Genomic DNA, 21,533 nt, shown 5'->3' on the forward strand with positions numbered 1-21,533 from the left:
GCTCTGTTCTACAATTAATCCAAGAGCCCTGACAGATAGACAGATTATCTTAAGGTGTCTTCTTCCTTCTGTATCTTCTTCATTGGCTCAAGCCCCCTTAAAGACTAGCAAGTCTGCTTCTCTGGAGCATCGGATCCTAAGGCTTCGGCTCCATCTGTTATCACTATAAGTACAGCAGTACCCCCCCCTTGGATCCTAGGTTTTCAGCTCCAAAGCTGGGTACTTCTTATAGGAGTACCTCCCCAGAGTTTACCATCAAGCCAATTTCACCCACCCTGCCTTCTCCATTGCTTCAGACTCCAAAGAAGCATTTAAGGCCCCAATCCACTACTTCCTCTAGGTCCTTCAGAAACTTATTGGAAGCAAATATGGAAAGAATGATGCAAACATTTCTCAGAGCTTAGATCCAGATGGGGGTCTTACCATGTCCATCCCCTATTGGATCCATGAGTTTGCCTACCACATCAGAAACTTTATCTCCTTCTGTCTAATCCATCCAGTGGTTTCAGAGTCCCAGGATCCGAAATCCCCTAAAGGTCCAGTGTCAGATCTGAGGAAGCTTCTTCCTCCACTCCAACTATTTCCTTGAATAGCTCTGTGCAAATACCCTCAGATTAGAACAGATCTCGGAGCTGAAGTGTTGACGTCTTGTCTGAGGGGATAAGTTTGGCTGTGATTTTGTCAGATCTGTCCGCTCCCCTCAGAGCCTCAGCCCTTAACAGTTTGAATTTGATTCTGCCCCTACGCACAGATCTGAGAGTGGTCTAGACATACTTTCATTGGGAGTGTTGGCTCCAAGAAGGTGGGTCGAAACCTCTTCAGGTCCGTCAGATTTCAAGGTAGTGGAAGGGGCTTTTTTCTCTCCAAGGAGAACCTCCTCCTCATGTTTTGGATCCTACCCCTTTTTCTGTCATTGTGAATAAATCACAAACGAACCACCATGGACATCCAAAAACTCTTGAAATCCTTAATTAAAACGAACCGTCGATAAAAATCCTTTTCCTTGTGGAAAAATATATAAAAACACAAAAGGTGCACCATTCAGGACGGATAAGCGTTTTCAGGATTTCCCTTCCTCAGATCCTGTTATAACTGAAAAAAAATATTCCATTTAAGGAAGGCTTAACCAATCAAGAAGTTTACACAAGCTGACACCACCAGTGTGAGCCAGAGGTAAAACATCCTATCAGGACCTAATGGTAAAATTATACCCTCCCTAAAATCCAGTCAATGGAAAAACTTCAAGTGCGAATTGAAACATCACTCCATTTGGTGTGCATTTACTTTCAAATGAAAACCTCTCTGCTATAGTACCAAAATATTACTAGGAAAGACCTTGAAAAAGTAGTTAATGAGGTCAGTGACATCTTGAGTGATATGCTTACCACCAGACTCATTTCTCAAGAACTGTTTGATTTTTTTTCAGTACAGCACACGCTCAGATACCCACTATTAGTGGTTTTCTGAAAGTTCATAAATGTTTAAGTGACCCTCCTCTGTGCCCCGTAGTAGCTGGAGAGGGTTGGGTCACCAAATCACTTTCTGTATATGTAGAGGACCAACTGAAAAAAAACTTCTACCAGAAGTTGATACCATACTTAAAGACACTGGAGATTTTCTGGAGAAACTGTATGGTAAGATGAAATCATATACAGACAGATTTCTCCAATTTTATTTTGATGACCCTAGACATAAAAGTTTGTTTATGGTCATTCCCAACTCATATGGCATTGCAGCTGTCAAACGGTTTGTACAATCTAGATTGACATGTACAGAGCAAATCTGTCTAATATTAGAAATCATCCTAGAGAATAATGTCTTTACTTATGATGGCAAGTAGTATTGGCAATGGTGGGGTGTTGCTATGGGCACCCCATGTGTCAATAGTTACTCTAACATTGTGATTGCCCAATGGGAAAAAGAACATGTCTTCACTGAATCCAACCCAAGGGCTACTCACCTGATTTATTATGGTCGATTTGTGGATGATATTCTTTTTATCTGGGAAGGGGATGACATTCAACTAAAATTATTCATAAAATTTTTGAACAGCATGACCACCTTCCTGTTTTTTGAAGCACAGCACTCTGACAGCCATTGAGTTTCTCGATGTATATTTTATATCCGGATACAGGACTGGAGACCAGTATTTACAGGAAGAGAACTTGGAGGAATCATTACCTGCACAAAGACAGCATGCACCTGAGGCATGTCTTCCGCAGTATATTTGAAAATCAAGCCACTAGAATCTCTAGGCTATGTACAGCTGATGATGAATTTGAAAAAGAGTTTTAGCAACTTAAAGTACATCTGCAAAGAAGAGGTTATTCCAGTAGGGATGTGAACTGCGATGCACAAACCATCAGAAAGAGGAAGGGTTGACCCTATTTTTCCAGTCAATTTGCTCATGATAAGAAAGTTATCAAGCGCAATAACTATTGTCCACCATTAAGGTGCATCTTAACCTATTCCACAGATGTTCGACATGAATGTGACATCATCAGGAAATACTGGCCTGTGTTAACGGAAGATCAGAGCCTAAGGAAAATAGTGGGAGATGTACCCAGACTTACCTTCAAAAATAAAAAGAACATCAAACGACTCATGTTATAAAGATGGAATTACCAGAAGAACTCAACACACTGAAGGTAGAAAAGGCCTATTAAATGTGGAAAATGCAAGGATTGCCAGTACATCAATGTCTGCAATCTGTTTCGCCACCCAGTTTTTGGCCAGACTGTTTCCTTAAAGGTGTGAGACAACTGCAATAGCAAGCATTTAATATATGTGGCTGACTGCCAGGATTGCAATGCCTTTTATATAGGGAAGACAGATTGCAATTTAAAGAAAGAATTCTTCGCCATATATGTGACATTGCCCATTTTGACAAGACCAGTGATATAGCACATGTCAAAATGCATCCTGCACTCGCCTTTAAGTTTATGGTGCTACAGCTGATTGCTGAAAACATAAGGGGAGGTGATATGCAGAATTGTACTGAAGTTGCTGAGATTGATTGTGTCATTAGCCTATGAACTGATCGTGAACCTGGATTTAATGGTGTGTGGTACCATTCAAATCTATTCTAAAGACCAAACGTTTCAAAACCTGTCACTGATTTTTCCAGCTAGCTTTGAATCAAGGAGAATCATGTGCCCCCCCCCCCCCCTCACTGCCCCCCTTCTTTGCTATTTCTTGTATAGAATATTTTATTGGCATGAACTGAAGGAATTGGCTTATAAATGCACTGTGATTGCTTTAGGTTGTTTCATTATGGTTCATGCACTGTAAACAACAACCTGTTATGTGCCAAGATTTATTTCACTGGAACAGAATGTCAATTTGCTACATCTTGTTTTATTTTTAACTAAGGTGTTTATTCTCTGAATTTGTCTAAAGAAAGAGGACTGGTATCTGCTCTAGCAGAGCAGTGTTCATTTGAAAGTAAATGCACACCAAATGGAGTGATGTTTAACTCACACTTGAAGTTTTTCCATTGACTGGATTTTAGGAAGGGTGTAATTTTACCATCAGGTCCTGATAGGATGTTTACCTCTAGCTCACACTGGAGGTGTCAGCTTGTGTAAACTTCTTGATTAGTTAAGCCTTCCTTAAATGGAACATTTTTTTTTCAGTTGTAGCAGGATCTGAGGAAGGGAAATCCCGAAAACACTTATCCATCCTGAATGGTGCACCTTTTGTGTTTTTATATATTTTTCCACAAGGAAAAGGATTTTTATTGAGGGTTCATTGTAATAAAGGATTTCAAGAGGTTTTGTTCGTGATTTATTCACAGTATTGCTTTTTCTTTCATGGAACACCTTCAGCTGCTAGCAGGTTTGTTTTGGACTGCTTTTTCTGTCATTGGTTCCACTCCTTTGGAGATATTTTAGAGGTCCTGAGCAAAAAGGTGATTGGTCTCAAAAAAACTCACCACCAGAAGAATCTGTTTTTTTGACTTTTTTTGGTTGGCCTCAGCAACCTTCACCCTGAGGTCACTAAACTACCTGGCACACTTTACTAGGCTTCAGAGAGATTTGAGCAGAGAGTTTTCTAATACTCTGAGTCCGTGTCTGCTAAGGACTTCAAAAGAACATTCTCGCAGCTGGCCACTCTTATCTATATCAAATGCTTCAGTGAGGTTGATTTTCTCACACAGTAGAGCATACCTCAAGAGCAGCTGGTTCAGGCATTGCCATAAGGAGACATGAACCTTTGTAGAACTTTTTAAGATGTTCTCTATTAACACCCCATTCGATGGCACTTCCTTGTTTGGGCCATAAGTAAAAGATACACTTACCTGCAGTGAGCAAGATGGAATGACTCTGCTGTGGGAATCAATTTTTCTACAACTTAACAAATCTTTTCTAGGAATTGGAGAGGCAGCAAGAAGACATGGTTCTGTAAGTCTCCAGCACCTTTCCAAGATTCACACAGGGATAATTCCTGCAGAGGCAGAGGAGGAGATTTTAATGGTAGACATCGCCCTAAAGGCAGAGAAGGTTTGCAGAGCCAGGGCTTCAGAGATTCCTTTTCAGACAGGACTTTTCAGAGCTCCTGAAGTGCTGCCCAGCTGTCCAACTCTGGAAACAGCTGGGGGTCGATTGCCTTTGCACCCAGACACATGGCTGCTAAGAATAATATCCAGGGATTATTACATACCATTTTTCCCTCTTCCATCTTGCAAAAGGAAGAAACTTCTGATGTTCCACCTAGTCAGCGGAAGGCAGCAGCACAAGAAATCAAAAAGGCTGCTAGACAAGAGTCACCCTAAAGGTCCCACCAGACCAAATAAGATTCAAAACTTACTCTCACTTCTTTTTAGTGCCAAAGAAAACAGTATTACCTCAGCAAGAGCGTTCCTGGGTGTCCTGCAGAGTCCTACAGCAGCAGAGAGAGAAAAGGAAGCCTTTGAGTGGATTAAGTACCTCTGTTTTGCTTTTTATTGCTTATTTTTGCTAGCCGCATTATTTCAAGCATTTTTTATTAACCTTGCTACTTATTTGAAGTTTTTTTTTAATTCCTATACTGTTGCACTTCAGTTGGTTGTTGTTAAGTGTTTTTGATCTGTTTAATTGTAAAGGGCTACACACTCAAGTGCGATAGCCTTTTTTCTGCTTTAAAAGTGTTTTTATTCTTCTATCTGATTTAACTTTTGGAAAAAAATCCTATCTCTGTACATGTTTCCCACCTTTCTAAAGCTAGTAGAGTCCAGTTTTCAGACTTTGCTGAATTCTGGGCTGTTTGTAAGCTCTGTGTTGCCACACCTTTCTAAGGTTCTCTGTTCATCAGTGAGAGTGGTGAGCTTTGGAACAGCCCGTCACCCAGAGGAGTGGTTTCAGCTCAGAATCTGCAGTTTTATTGGCCATTTTGGGCTATTTCTATTCCTTTCATCTTTCTGTTTAAAAACCTGCGTTTGCGCGGTTTTGCACATTGCACAGCGCCATTTAACTGCGGTTAAACTATTCCCGGTGCCAGAAAGTCTGCTCTTCAGATTTTCCGTTAGAAGTAGCCAGTCTCCCAGTTTTAGCAGTCTAAACTGTTTCTGTTCTCTTGAACTAGCCAGTCTTCTAGTTTTAGCACTCAAAACTGTTTCTGTTCCCTTGAACTAGCCAGTCTTCTAGTTTTAGCACTCAAACTGTTCCTTGTGCTCAGCACTTGTCCAAATCTCGCTGCAAGCACTAAGTAATCTACATATTACTGCAGCACTCAACTTTCCTCACTAATCAAGAGGAAATCAGCCCCCAGTACATAAATAAATAAGCACTAATCAGGCATGTCCAAGAGTCAGCTCCCGGTGTTTTCTCCTGTCCACCTGATGAATCTGGGCATCTTGAGGCAATGTAGCAATTTCCTCATGTACATTGACAGCCCTCTCCTCCTACCACCGAACACTACAACCTGTGAGAGATGAACTTGTATAGCCAAACTGGAACCCAAGCTCTCTCCAGCCAAGACTGGACTAGACAGTCAGGAGGAGAAGGTTAACACCACACCACATTCAACACAGTCCATCAAAACCTGCACCACCCAAACCCATACATAGTAATACAAAACACACACCTACATTCACAGAGGTTCTCAATAAAAATCTGCCCAAACAACAGAGACCTCCAAAGCTGAAACGCAAGCAGCCACCATCCTCCAACACTACCCGAACGACACATAGCCCACAAAATCAGTGTGCCACTCAACCTCAGCCCATAAGGCAAAACATACCCAACACACCAGTCATTGGCAAATCTATAGTCAGGCACACTGACGTTCCACTCACTAGGTTAAACAAGGAGAAAGTTATTGTCAGCTGCCTGTCGGGTGCCAGGATCTGCCATGTAACGCATGCACTCAGGGCATTCCACAATAAGTGCAAGTATGACTCTGTCATTGTCCGTGTTGGAGTGAATGACCTGAGGCGTACCTCCCTGGACTACATAAAAAGAGACATGGAGGAGTTCTCTGACCATGTGGCCCAGGCAGGTATGACACTAGCCCTGAGTAGCATCCTGCCATCGTCCAGAATGATACCACAGTACAAGGAAAAAATGATTGATTTCAACAGTTGACTAAATTTATGGTGTCATTCAAAGGGGATCCAGTATCTGTCTGCTTGGGATGACATGATAAGACAGGCCATGATGCTTTGCCAGACAACGCCTGCACCTGTTGCTGCTGAGATTTTGGATACTGGCTAAGGCTATAGTGCCTTTTTTTTAGGCAAGGCTCAAACATCAAATGCACCACCATAGTAGACATAAACAAGAGAAATCTAAGGGTAATGCTACTCAATGCTAGATCTCTAAACCTCAAAATGCACACACTCGAGGCTCCCCTTAAGATGGAGAACATCGATATTTGTGCAGTGAGACCTGGTTTAAGGCTCCAGAGAGCACCCCTGCATTACCTGGCTACAATTCTTGCTACACCTTTCAGCCACCTAACCTGGACCGAAATGCTAAAGGAGGAGATGTGTCTATATTCATAAAGGATATCAACACCTCCAGGCTAGTTGCTCAACATAATGCCTTCGAAATTATGCAACTACAATTAACACTGGGCAAGACAGCAATTCAGGTTGTAGCATGTTACAGATCCCTCGCCATGCCCCAGGACACCCACTCCATATTTCTTGATATACTGAATAATATCAAGGTAGAGCTCAATACCCTAATTTTGGGAGATTTCACCTACCCCTCCATCAACTGGGAAAACTACTCCTGTACTAACTTATTTGCCCAAAGTTTTCTGGAATTCATCAGTTCCAACGCCCTGGACCTGCTTGTCCATACCCCTACCAGGGTTAGCAACATCCTGGACCTAGTCATTAACAGTGTGGGTAATAGATGCTCCATGCCAGTAGTCAACTCCTCGCTGGTTAGGCCCGACCATAAGCTAATCACCCTAGACATCAATATCCCCCCCCCCCGATTAAGGAAACCACCGTAAAAAACATCTCCAAAGCCAACTTCAAGCTTCTAAAGTCAGAAGTAACAGATGCTCCATGCCAGTAGTCAACTCCTCGCTGGTCAGGTCCGACCATAAGCTAATCACCCTAGAAATCCATATCCCACCCCCCCTCTCGATTAATGAAACCACCATAAAAAACTTTTCCAAAGCCAACTCCATGCTTAAGTCAGAAGTAGCAAACTTTACTACATCCACACAGATGGAAAATAGTGGTACGACTGCTGAATCATATACAAATGCACTGTATAAGCACATACAGGAGTGCATGGACCGTGCCATCCTCAACAGAACTAAGATGCTATCCTCAAAAAAAGGAAGCCAATCTGGTGGTCCTCTGCCATAAACAAGCTCTACAACAAAAGGAAGAAACTGTTGCAAAAAAGACTAAAATCCTAGGACTGCAGGAACTCCCTGGTCAGCATCAGCAAGAAGCTGAGATCCCTCATAAAATCCTCCAAAGCTAGTTATGAAAATAAAATCGTCATGGATGCTAAAGACAACCACAAATCCTTCTACAGCTATGTCAAGAATCTCAATGGCAACACTCAGATCTGTTGTGAACTACAGCATAATGGCACTAGATATACAGAACCAACTGATATTGCCAACATCCTGGCAGACCGGTTCAATGCTAACTTCACCCTCCCAAAGGGCTCATCCCCATACCAGATGATTCCAAAGCCCCTGAAATCACGGCCACACAGGTAAAGACCGCACTCTCCAAAAACAAGAACAAAGCATCCATGGGACCGGACAACATCCCAGGCTGCATTAGAACTACAGAACAAACTGGCTCCTCACCTAAGTACCATGTTCAACCATAGCTTCACTTCAGGCTTTGTGCCTATGGAATGGCACACAGCGACAGGTATCCCACTCCACAAAGGGTTTGCCACCACAGACCCTGGGAACTACTGCCCCATTAGCCTGAGTAGTCTGGTCTGGAAGGCCATGGAACACATCATCCAAGAGCTTATAAACAAAGACATGGGTAACCGCCATACTCTGGACTCCACTCCGTTTGGATTTGTAAAAGGTAGATCATGCCTTCTAAACCTGATCGACTTCTTAGAAACAGCCACCAGAGCTGTAGATGAGGGTAAGGTGGTGCACACAGCCTACTTTCGACACCATCCAACACTTTGGCATCATAGATAAACTCACTGGACTAGGCATAAATCCCTATGTCACAAGATGGGTGGCCAACTGGCTCACTGACAGAATCCACACAGTGAAAGTAGCCGACTCCAGATCCGTCTTCAGACCAGTGAAAAGCGGAGTACCACAAGGTTCAGTCCTGGGTCCTCTCCTGTTCAGTATCTACTTCTCTGAAGTCCAGGATAATACAGGTGGTCTCTGGCTAACAAAATTCTCAGACGACTGCAAACTTGGAGCCATAATCGATTCACCTAAGGATGTGGATATTCTACAAAGAGGGCTCACTGAGACTGATGCTTGGTGTCAAAGTCATTGCCTAAAGCTCAATGCCAAGAAGTGCATTGTCATCCCTTTTGGGAAAAATACCATACCTATGAACTACCATATAGGCAGTAGCCTACTAAACACTGAAAGTGTGATGAGACCTTGGGACATAGGTGGATAGTAGCCTCTCCTTTGATAATCACATCGCCACAGTAGTCAGGCAATCCTTCTACGTGGCACACCTCATCACAAGGAGGTAATCCTCCAGAAAAAGAGAGGTCGTTCCTCTCTACTCATCCCTTATTAGACCCATCACAGTGTACAATGCCCCATTTGGCATGTACCTCGCAAGACATCTGCAACAGCTGGAAAGGCTGCAGAAATACCTCACTAAGAGGATTACCAGCCTGAAACAGATGCCATATGCCGACCGTCTCAAAAAACTCCAGCTCTACTCCGTCGCATATCGCCTACTCTGAGGTGACCTCTGCCTAACATACAAAGCCATGTCTAACCCAGACCTGATGGACATGCTACACTTAAAGAAATCCCAATCTCTCTGAGCCACATGCTCCAGGGACCTAAACCTTGTCACCACAATATACAGAACATGCTGGAGGGATAGATTCCTGTCCCAGAGACTTCCCTTGCTCTGGAATAGGCTGCCTTTTCATGTCAAGCAGAGCTCTTCATTAGCCCTCTTTAAGAGAAATCTTGACAATTGGATGGGAAATAGGAAATTCACCCTAGGGTTCACTGCTGTGGCTCTGCTTGACAGGGGCACAGGATAATATTTTTTTTGGGTGGCAAAAGCCAGGGCACCTCGTTTGGCTGGGCTTGTAAAGGCCCTAGGGCCAATAGCCTAGTACTTGCCTATGAACCTATAAACCTATGACTTCAGATCAATTTTGGATCTAAGCAAACAGAATCAGTATGTGAAGAAGTCGAAGTTCTGAATCATCACGGTACAGTCCATCCTGCCATTTCTTCACAAGGATGATCGGATGTGATTGATGGAGCTTCTGGATGGATACTATCACATCAAATTTGTGCTTTCAGCTGGGAGCCAGTCATTGCTAATTTAGAGCTCTGCCCTTTGGACACACCAACAGCCCCCCGGGTGTTTACCAAGTGCATGGCAGTAGTGCCAGCTCATTTGAGACCAAATGGATTCCAGGTATTTCCATATCTAGATGACTGGCTCCTCACTGCATCTACTTCTACATGCCAAAGACTATTCACTCCAGATTTGCAAATAATTGGGTATAACAATAAATCATGCCAAGTCAAACTTAAGACCATTCCAGAGCTTGGAGTTCATAGGTTCAGTTCTAGATACAACACAAGCAGCATCTCTACCCCCTCATCATATTTCAACTTTCATAAGCCAGGTTCAGAATCTCCTTGTCCATCCATCTCCTCTAGAAAGGTTAGTACTTCAAGCACTAGGTTCCATGGCAGGGGTCATGGTGCTACTTCCTTTAGCATGTTTCTTTATGTGAGTACTCCTGTGGACTCTAGCTGTACAGTGGTCCATTCTGTATCAAAAACCAACAACTTGCGCATGTAAATTCCATAGGTGCCTAGCCAAACTCAAAATTTAAGCCCCAAACAACAGGCCAGCACTCTAATGTTGATGGAACCAAATTACTTTATTCTCATCACAAACTGGTTTCGGCTATGTAAGCCTTCATCAGTGTAAATAGCCATAATGACATCATGCCTTTAAATACTTCCTACTTTCTTCCAATTGGTCAACTAAAAACAGTCATTTAAACCAGGTGGGAATAACCCTCCTAGCCTGATAATCCAACTTTTTCTTTTTGATCCAACAGCTTATGCCACCCTCCTTTATTATTTCTCTTTAAACCAATTTTATCAATAATCATAAAATAAAACTGTTTGTATAAAGCAGTATATGTTCTTTGTCATCTGATATCACTAAGATGTTCAGTAATCCTAAATTTCAAAGGACGAGAAGTCTGCCCAATGTAGACAGCTGAGCTACTACTGTGTTGCAGTTTCCAAACCCCTTAATTTCAAAAACCTGAGATGTATTAGAAGTAGTAAACTGCTCTGTTTTACAAACATATTTGCAAGTATTGCAATGACTACAAGGTTGGCAGCCCTTAACCAGTTGTCCCCCCAGTGACAATTGCTCCATAGTGGGACCCATTTCATTGCTCTTTTTATAATGATTAAACCAACCTCCTAGAGTTTTACCGTGTCAAAATGTAAATAAACATTTAGCAAGTGTTACTGAAATCATTATCTAAAAGTAAGGTATGCCAATGTTTTTGCACAAGATCTATAAAAGGTTTAGTATTACTTCCAAAACTTGTAATAAATCTGGGTGGACCCTCAATGTCTTCCTGGGCTTGTACTTCAACAACTGTGCTCTATCCACCTCCTGTGTGGAATTAAACATTCTTTTAACATCAGAATGACTATATCCCCTCTCACCAAATCTCAGAATCATATCCTCAGCTTCCTTCTCATATTCTAATTCGGATGAACAAATTCTTTTTAATCTAGAAACTGAGCATTGGGTATATTCTTGGCAATATGAGGGGGTGGCAACTATTAGCCTGCAATATAGTATTTAATTGAGGGAACTTTCTAAAAACTTGGTTACTAAGTGTCCCATCTGACTCTACCTGTACTGTTACATCATGGAAGGTCATTTTTCTGGGGTCATTATGCACCGTAAACTGTATACCCCACTTATTGCCATTCAAACATTGTACAAATTCCAATAAGTATGTGACATCAGACCTTCAGACCAACCAGCAATCATCCAGATACCTCCTCCAGATGTTCATATGCCCCAGGTAAATATTATGAGAATCATCATAAATTATTTGTTCCTCCACAAAGCCAATGAAGAGATCCGCATAAATTGGTGCAAAGCATGCACCCACAGCAGTACCATTAAGTTGGAATAGCATTCTTCTTTAAAATAAAAAACATTTTTTGTCAACACATGCTCAGTGAGACATGCCAAAAAAGGTACTAAAACCAGGGCTGTATATAGAAGCCCCATTTAACCAAAATTCTAGGGCCATTAAACCTGCCCAATGTGGAATGCTAGTATATAATGCTTTTACATCCATAGTGCACAAAAGACATCCAGAATCCAACTGCATATCATCAGTAATGGTCAAAAAATGGTTGCATCTTGAATCCACAATCTCAACAGTCCCAATAATGGTTTTAAATAATATGATAAAAATTCAGACAATGGTTTAGTAAGTAAGCCATTCCCCACCACAGTAGGCCTACCTGGGGGGGGCATCCTGCATTTTTATGAATTTTAGGCAATATATAAAAATATTGCCTAATAGGATCTTGTACTGTCAACTGGTATACAACTTCCTTAGTTGTTATGCCTTCATCAAGGGTCAGTTTAAAAAAAATGTCAGTTTCCTTTTGAACCTAGGCATTGGATCTAAATACTTTTTTTGATAAAAACCTATGATCTGACAGTTGAGACATGGCTTCTGAATAATACATAGCCCATCCCAATCCCATACCACCACCTGTCCTCCCTTATCTGCTTTATTAATCACAATCTGTTTATTCTCAGCCAGCATTTTAAGTGCAAACTATTCTGTTTTATTAAGATTCCAACTCTGAGTTTTAGAAAGTTCACCATAATAAAAATGTAAATCTTTCAAAATTTTTGTTGAAGGCTAGCTACATATTTATTCATTGGTGGAGTAAACTTGGATGGTTTGAACTTAGTCTTAGTGACATCTTGATCCCCTCCATCTTGATGACCAAAAATCAATCTGAGATTCAACTACTGACAAAAAGCAATCACATCCTTTGCAAAAATATTCTCTGATATCAAATGACAAGGAGTAAAACCTAAACATTTATTAAGCAAATCATTTTCTACAGATGACAATACTACAGAAGAAATATTATGTACATTACAACTCTCTTCTTATTTGGTCAGCATCAGTTGTAAAATTGTCTCTAAATTAGATCCCCCTGTGGCCATGTTTCTTTCCACCCCTACTGGTTCCTCTAAAGGAGTGGGACCAGACTTTCTTTTTGCCACTGGAGACAAAGAAGCTTCAATATCAGTTTCATTAGCTGAAGAACCCTCATGAGTTGATAAGTCGGGGGGGGGGGGGCTTCTTTAAAATTGATTTATTCTCTCACATTTTTGTGAGGACCCCTGTTCCCTTATTCTCACAAACTTAACCATTTTCTTATCAAACTGCCTCCCTCTGTGATAGTCATTTAGACCTCTATCAGATTTCTTTATCTTATGTGTTTTTAAATCTTTCTCAGTTGTGGCTAATTTCTTAACAAGTGTGAATCCGTTTGTTGTTTATATTCATTTTGTAGCTCAGATTGTTTAACAGTCCCAAATAATATCTTAAGGCTATCAACTACGGTCTCACATTCGTTATCCTGCATGGATACTATCCTCCATGGATACTGGAGCCATCTCTGGATCTCCTTTCTAACCCCTCAGTGATCCAACACCTCAGCATTCAGGCCCTCAAACTAACTGCATGTTTTCTCCACTGCCAGTGATAGACAGCCCAGGCTTTCTTCCCCTGTATGTGACATCATTTTGGCTTCTCAAAAAGAATCTACCAAGAAAGTATACAAAAGCAAATGGGAACGATTCTCCCTTTGGACATCAAATAAAGAAATTGTCCCTTTCTCTGCCCCAGTTTCTGTGATGCTTTAGTTTTTGACAACTCTCTTTGAAGAAGGAGCTAGTTTCTCTACAATTAAACTTAAACTGGTAGCAATTTCCAGTTTTCACATGGGGAACAAACATTTTTCCATGGCTTTGTCTAGATTATGCAAAGCTTTCCTGAAAGGCATTTTTCTTCTAAGGCCTCCGATAAAGGATCCCTCTCCACCTTGGGATCTGACATTTGTGTTTCGAGGTCTAACGCGGAAACCCTTTGAACTGTCAGACAAATCTGATCTGAAATTCCTGTCATAGAAAATAGTTTTCATTGAAGCCATTACTTCAGCAAAGAGAATATCTGAACTCAAGGCTTGCTCTTCAAGAACTCATTACATCATTTTTCATAAGGATAGGGTTTCCTTACGGACTAACCCTTCCTTCTTACCTAAAGTGGCTTATAAAAATAACATTAATCAATCCATTCACTAACCAGTTTTCTTTCCAAATTTTTCCAGTAAAGGAGAGTACATGCTGTATCTCCTTGATGTCCAAAGACAATTATATCTCTATCTTCATAGGACGAAACAAATTAGAAAATCGGATCAACTTTCTGTTTCCGTTTTGCCAAACTGCCTGAGTTGTCCTGTCTCTAAATTCACTTTGGCCAAATGGCTAACAGACTGTATTTCCCGGAATGGATAACGCTGCATTTCCCAGATTTATTCTCAGACAGGCTTGGCATTACCTAAACCCCCAAAACTCGTTTAACCAGATCTATGGCTACATCACCTGTTTTTGGTCAGAGACATCTATTTGCACTGCAGCTACATGGGCCACTGCTCATACTTTTGTTATGAGATGCAACCATGTAGCCAAACTGGAGGCTAAGCTCTCTCAACTCAGTACTGGCGTAACCAGTCAGGAGCAAAAGGAAACCACACTCACTACAATTCCAGTCTCACATAGACCTACCACGACAGCAAACCAAACACATAAACACACAAAAACATACTCGGAGGCTCTAAATAAAAATCTGCCTAAGCAGCAGAGACCTCCAAAGCAGACACCCAAGCAACCGCTACCCCAAAACAAAACACATGCAACACATAGCTCACAAAGCCAGTGTGCTGAACAGTCACAGCCCTTAAGGCTAAACAACACACCTGATACACTTGTAATAGGTGACTCTATTGTTAGGCACACTGACGTCCCGCTCACCAGGCTGAACAAGGAGAAGGTCACGGTGAGCTGCCTGTCGGGCGCTAGGATCCGCCACATAACACAAGCACTCAGGTCACTCCAAGGCAAGTACAAATATGACACAGTCATTGTCCATGCTGATGTGAATGACCTGAGACGTACCTCCCTGGACTACATGAAAAGAGACATAGAGGAGCTCTTTGAGCATGTAGCCCAGGCCGGTATGACCCTGACCTTGAGTAGCATCTTACCCTCACCAAGAATGATGCCACAATATGAAGACAAGATGATCAATTTCAACAATTGGCTTAGGTATTGGTGTCATTCAAAGGGGATCCAATGCCTGTCAGCCTGGGATGACATGCTCGACAAGCCACGATACTTCGCTAGGGATGGCTTGCACCTATCACCCCTGGGCTTTTGGATATTGGCAAAGGATCTTGCTACCCCCATAGTGCCTTTTTTAGGCAAGGCTCAAAAGACAAACCCACCTCCATAGGTATCACAAGGGATAAGAAACTAAGAGTAATGCTACTCAACGCCAGAAGCCTAAACCTCAAGATGCATGCACTCGAAACTCTCCTTAGCATGGAGAACATCGATATCTGTGCAGTAACAAAAACCTGGTTCAAGGCTCCCGAGAGCACCCCAGCACTACCAGGTTATACCTCATACCATGCTTTTCGGCCCCAAAACTTGGACCGAACCACTAAAGGAGGGGGAGTATCAATATTCGTCAAAGATACCCACACCTCCAGGTTGGTGGCACAGCATGAAGCATCAGAGACTATCCATGTGCAACTAACAGTGGGTAAAACTGCCTTCCAGTTTATAGCCTGCTACAGACCACCATCCCAAACCCAGGAACTCCACTCGGCCTTCCTGAGAACACTGGAAAATATGAAGGTCTCTCCAAACACCATTATATTGGGCGACTTCAACTACCCAAACATAGACTGGGAGCATTACTCTAGCTCCAACACCCTAGCCCAAAGGTTCCTAGAATTTATAAACTCAAATGCTATGGAACAACTTGTTACCACTCCCACAAGAGGGAAAACATACTGGACCTGATCATCACCAACTTGGGGACTCTATGCTCCAGACCAGAAGTGTATCCCTCACTGGTAAGATCAGACCATAAACTAATCTCACTGGATATTCACATCCCGACCCCACCCCTGCCCAGAAAACCACAGTAAAAAAACTTCTCTAAAGCAAATTTCACACTCCTCAAAACCGTGGTGGAATCCTTCAAAGCCCCCGGGCCTGTGGAAAATACGGCCCAGACCGCAGAATCCTTTATAAACGCATTCTATGAACACCTTCAGGAATGCATGGATCATGCAATCCCAAATAAAACCAAGACCCAATCCTCCAAAGGCAGGCGTCCTGTCTGGTGGACCCCAGCCATAAACAAACTATACAATAGAAGGAGGAAGCTACTACATGATAGAGCAAAATCCCAAAAAGGGACGGCATCTTTGATCAGTATTAGCAAAAAACTATGGGCACTCATAAAATCGTCTAAGGCCAGCTTCGAGAGAAAAATTGCACAGGACACTAAGGATAATCACAAGACTTTCTTTAGTTATGTTAGGAACCTGGGTGGGAATTCCCAGATATGCTCAGAATTAGTCCAAAATGACAAAGAATACACCGAACCCACAGACATTGCCAACATCCTAGCTGACAGGTTCAGCGCAAACGTCCCCCCCCCCCCACCAAAAGGGCAAATATCTATCCCAGCAGAGTGCTGCCCCCCTGGCATCTCATATGCTCAGGTAAGAGCCGCCCTCTCCAAAGCAAAAAACACAGCATCAATGGGACCAGACTGTGTCCCGGGCTGCGTCCTACATGAACTCCAAGAAGAGCTAAACCCAAACATAAAACTACTGTTCAATCTCAGCCTTACTACAGGATATGTACCCAAAGAGTGGCGTACAGCAACAGTGGCCCCTCTCCACAAAGGTGGTGCCTCAACGGATCCTGGAAACTATCGCCCCATAAGCCTGACTAGCTTGGTCTGCAACGCTATGGAAAGGATCATCACGGACCTCATAAATAAAGATATTGTGGACCTACAGACACTGGATCCTACCCAGTTCGGCTTTGTTAAGGGCAGATCCTGCCTCTTAAACCTGGTCGATTTCTTTGAAACAGTCACCAAGGCCATTGATGAGGGGAAGGTGGTCCACACAGCCTACCTGGACCTCGCAAAAGCCATCGATACAATACCCCACTCGGGCATTATAGATAAGCTCACCAGCTTAAATATAAACCCCTATGTCACTAGATGGGTTGCAAACTGGCTCAAGGACAGAACCCACATGGTTAGAATTGCTGGAGCCATGTCAGACTCCAAACTAGTTACAAGTGGCATCCCACAAGGCTCAGTCCTGGGACCTCTCTTATTCAGTATATATTTCTCAGAGGTACAGGCCAACACGGAAGGACTGTGGCTGACCAAGTTTGCAGATGACTGCAAACTGGGCGCCATAATCGACTCTCCAGCCGACACAAGCATCCTCCAAAAGGGCCTCATAGAAATGGACAACTGGTGCCAGAGCCATGGCCTCAAGCTAAATGCCAAAAAGTGTATAGTCATCCCCTTTGGCAAAAACAAAGTGCCCACAAATTACCACATAAGTGGTAATCCATTAAGTACGAAAGAAGTAATTAGGGACCTGGGGACCCAAGTTGATAGCAATCTCTCATTTGACAACCACGTGGCCAAAGTGGTTAGAAAAACATTTTATATAGCCCACCTAATCATGAAAGGATTCACATCTAGATCAGGGGAGGTCATCATGCCTCTTTACTCATCCCTCATCAGGCCCATAATTGAGTACAATGCCCCTTTTGGGATATACCTTACCAGACACCTGCAGCAACTGGAAAGACCCCAAAAGTACCTCACCAAGAGGATCAAAGGGCTCAAACAGATGCCATATGCTGCCCGGTTAAAGAAACTCCAGCTCTACTCACTGGCATACCGCCTGCTCAGAGGCGATCTGTGCCTGACGTATAAAGCCATGTCCAACCCGGACTTAATGGACATGCTGCACCTCAGAAAATCCAAATCCCATCGAGCTATGCGCTCGAGAGACTTGAACCTCAGCACTGAAATAAATAGGACATGCTGAAGGTTCAGATTCATAACCCAGAGGCTCCCTTCACTCTGGAATAAAATCCCAGTCCAGGTTAGGCAGAGTCCCTCATTGACTCTCTTCAAGAGGAATCTTGATGAGTGGATGGGGGATCATAGGTTTACCCCGGGTATCACTTCTGTGTCACTGTTAGACATAGTCACAGTATACTAACCTCAAAAAAGGGCATAGCAAAATTAATCTAAAATGGGTGGTGAAAGCCAAACACATTCTGGCTAGGCTTATAAATGCCCTAGGGCAGATAGCCTAGTATGAACCTATGAACAAATTGGATACTATTTGTAGAAGCAGAACCGCATTTGGTTTGGTGGTACTGTGGAATATCCTTCCATGAGGGCCACCAAGATCAATGTAGCTGGGGACTCTGTTCCATATGCACGTTGAGGAAGAATGAAAAGGACAAGATCAGATTGAAAAGTTATGCACTTACCATAACTAGGCATCTGTGTTGTCCATTTTCATTCTTCCTCAACTTCCCTGCCATCCATCCCCTATCAATTTTTCTGAAGAGACCTATTGGGCTATTTTGGAGCCTCCAGTTCCGGGTTTGAGCCCTGCCTTTTCTGTCAACCTATACCTGTCCCTGTAACTATAGGGATATATGGCAGCAAACTCAATCTGAGGCAGTGGGGGTGGAATGGGGCATTATGGGTAGAGGGAGGAGCTTGAGAGCTAGATCCAATGTCTGGAATATGCAGCCAAGTTGGATCTGAACCCATGCGTTGAGGAAGAATGAAAAAGGATTACACAGATGCCTAGTTATGGTAAGTGCATAACTTTTAGTGTGCCATAAGAACTTCAAATCTATTCTTGTTGACTCCTAGAGGTATGTGCACTGATGGTGGTTCTGAAGGGTGAAGGTCAGTGTACTGCTGTGTGGGAACTAAAGTCGAAAGTTTCTTAGTCTTTAGCCTGGGAACTTTAGGCAGTTTCCTCTTACCATCATCATGAGCTGTATTAGTGGACGTTCTCTGTGCTGTGTGTATGTTGTGCTTGCCAAATGTATTCTGAAGTGAGAAGTTAGTCTCCAAGTTAAGTACAACCTTTATAAGTGTGTGTGTGTGTGTGTATTTTTTGCCCTGCATCATTTGCTGATTTATCAAGCTGGTTCCTCCTGGCTGTTTTACAAGCCCTTGGTTCATTCCTTGTCAAGGGCCAGGTAAACCTGGAGACTGTAGAAGGCACTGTCATAGCTGCAGAAGGAATTGGTTGTTTTGTTTTTACCAGCTCTGCTATCCCCTGCACATGTTCCTGGTGCCTAAGTGGTGATGTGCAGTGGGCTTCCCATGTATTGTTCATATCTCAATATGTGATGCAAACAAAAGCCTGCCCCTTACAGACTGCACCTCTGTGAGATCTTCATCTCTACCAGTGGTTCTACCACAGGGCATGTGCCTGGGCATGCTTCCAAACATTGGTTAATGAACACTTTCTCTGCTTTGCCCTATATAAATGTAACCCATACACTTTTTAAATTCTGTTTAATGATGATCATCAACAGATTGCCGGCCACATTTTTTTCCCCATCATCTTATCCTTGTTTATAAGTGCCTGGCTATAATCAACTTCCTCAAGTGTTTGACCTTTTCATCTAACAAAGCCTGAAAGAATGGGGAGGAGGAACTGTGGTGCTGTCCTTGTAGGAAGACAGATTTCAACTTTTAGTTCCACATTTGCTCACCTAATGTACATATGCACATTTATTTCTCTGTAATGTGTGCTGTGGCAGTGAAAATGTTTCTTTCAGTGATCATCTTTCCTCATCCAAGCAGTGGTGCTTTACCTTACTGGTAAACCTTTAAATGATTTTGTTAATCAGTTAAGTGAACTTGATCCATTTCTAACCCTTTCAGACATGAACTAGACACCATAGGCAAGAGTAAGTATACATGAAGAGTTTAAAGTAGCCAATTGGCCGTCATGGTTTCAGGACCCATGCAAGTGTGAGGACAACAGCAAACTCCTCAGAGTCGCACAGTATGTCAAAACTGAATCTTGGACCCTGGAGTCCTGAGGCAAAGTTCTTAAAGCCTGAGCTTCCATGCTGCCCTCCCTACCTCAAGCAGTCCTCAGTGACTTGTGCAACTCACGAGACTCTGTCACGGTCATCATTCTCAGATTACCTGCTTTATCCATTTCAGGGTTACAGGGGAGACAGAGTTTCCCCATCATTCACTGAGCATAAAGCAGAGAAACAAATTCTGGATAGGGCACTAGTTACACACACACACACACACACACACACACACACACACACACACACACACACACACACACACACACACACACACACACACAGCTCACACACCTTACACAGCTCTCACAGTTACTCTTACCCAGCATCCACCCCCCTTTTTGCAGGCAACTTGAGGGATCATCAGTTTGCATACAGCATCTCAATGAGATGTGAGAGGAAAACAGAGTATTCAGTGAAAAGCCAGAAAACAAGAGGACTTGCAGTGTCAAACAAAAATCAGTCCACTTTGCTTTTGTTTCTTTTTGTGAGTACATAAGTTCTTTTTTTAACACACCACACAGGCAAATTTACGTGTACAAAAGTAATCAAATTGTATTAACACACTAATAAACATTATACTTCACGTATATTGCAGTGTATCTTATACCACCCACTTTGCTGACAGCCTATCTTGAGTAAAGTGTGTGTGTGTTTGTCAGTAACTTCTACAGCTACAATTAGGTGAAGTAGTGATTTGAATCCAGATGTTGAGCATTTATCTTGCAATCTAGACTTTCATTTATAATTTGTTTGTAACTTTAGTTGTGGTTGTAAATGGTATTTTTATTATTATTTTTTTTTTTTGCTGTTCATAATCATTTAGGCTCTGGGACCCCTTTAAAAAACTTGTTGACCATTTTAAGAATGGGTGGGAAGCTTTCTGTTGGTGCTGTAAAGGAAGAGGAGGCAAACTTTCAGAAGGAGCTGTCTGACAATACCCTCTGTGGTAAGTAGATGAGAACTGTGTACATTTATTTCTTCTGCAGGTATGTAGAGAACTGACTAACTCATACCACAAGAATCTGTCCACATAGCTCAGATACTTTTTCTAGTGGTTAACATTATATTGTGCTTTAAACTGCCAGAATAGAATGTGGCTGCTTAGCAATTGTTTCCAAATTACTTGGTTATGCAGAAACACAGCAGTGTGCAGGAAATGGGGAATGATATTTTCTTTTTTAGGTTAACAAATACTGTGATATGAACTCTGTGTTGTGATATAGACTCGATATAATCTACAGCTGTTTTCTTTTTCCTTCTTTCTCCAGTTGACAATCACCATTCTGATCTGTGCACATTTTTTTATGCTATTCATGTAGATCACAGTTATGATAGCCCTTACTACTAAACTTTAGTTGCTAGTTTTCTGTACAGAATTGGCTTTACTTCAGAGCTGTGGATTCTTCCTGCTTTGTGAGGCATATGCTTAGTACATCCTACCATGCCAGTACAAAACAGGTATCTCATGTTTTGGCACAGTTCTAGAGTACAGCTGCTCTATATTTAGTCAGCATTGTGATCTACCATTCTCTACCTTGTCATCCAGTTGTGGAGTTTGTGAACAGTTAAGTACCCCACTTGGCAACCCTTTGTTTGCCTA

General features: G+C 42.4%; 1 protein-coding gene across 1 annotated transcript in view; it reads left to right on the top strand.

Moving 5' to 3' along the window:
* LOC122815935 (protein ZNF783-like) overlaps window positions 1–21,281 on the top strand; it is a 362,214-nt gene extending 340,933 nt beyond the window's left edge. Inside the window, exons 4-5 of the mRNA XM_044088804.1 lie at window positions 20,757–20,879; window positions 21,202–21,281. Of these exons, the coding sequence (XP_043944739.1) occupies window positions 20,757–20,879; window positions 21,202–21,281 (203 nt within the window). The remainder of the gene's footprint in view (window positions 1–20,756; window positions 20,880–21,201) is intronic.
* The last annotated feature ends 252 nt before the right edge of the window (window positions 21,282–21,533 follow it).

Source organism: Protopterus annectens, chromosome 1.part1, assembly GCF_019279795.1.
Source record: "Protopterus annectens isolate FY-2018-M chromosome 1.part1, PAN1.0, whole genome shotgun sequence".
In the NCBI taxonomy this organism is placed as follows: Eukaryota; Metazoa; Chordata; order Ceratodontiformes; family Protopteridae; genus Protopterus; species Protopterus annectens.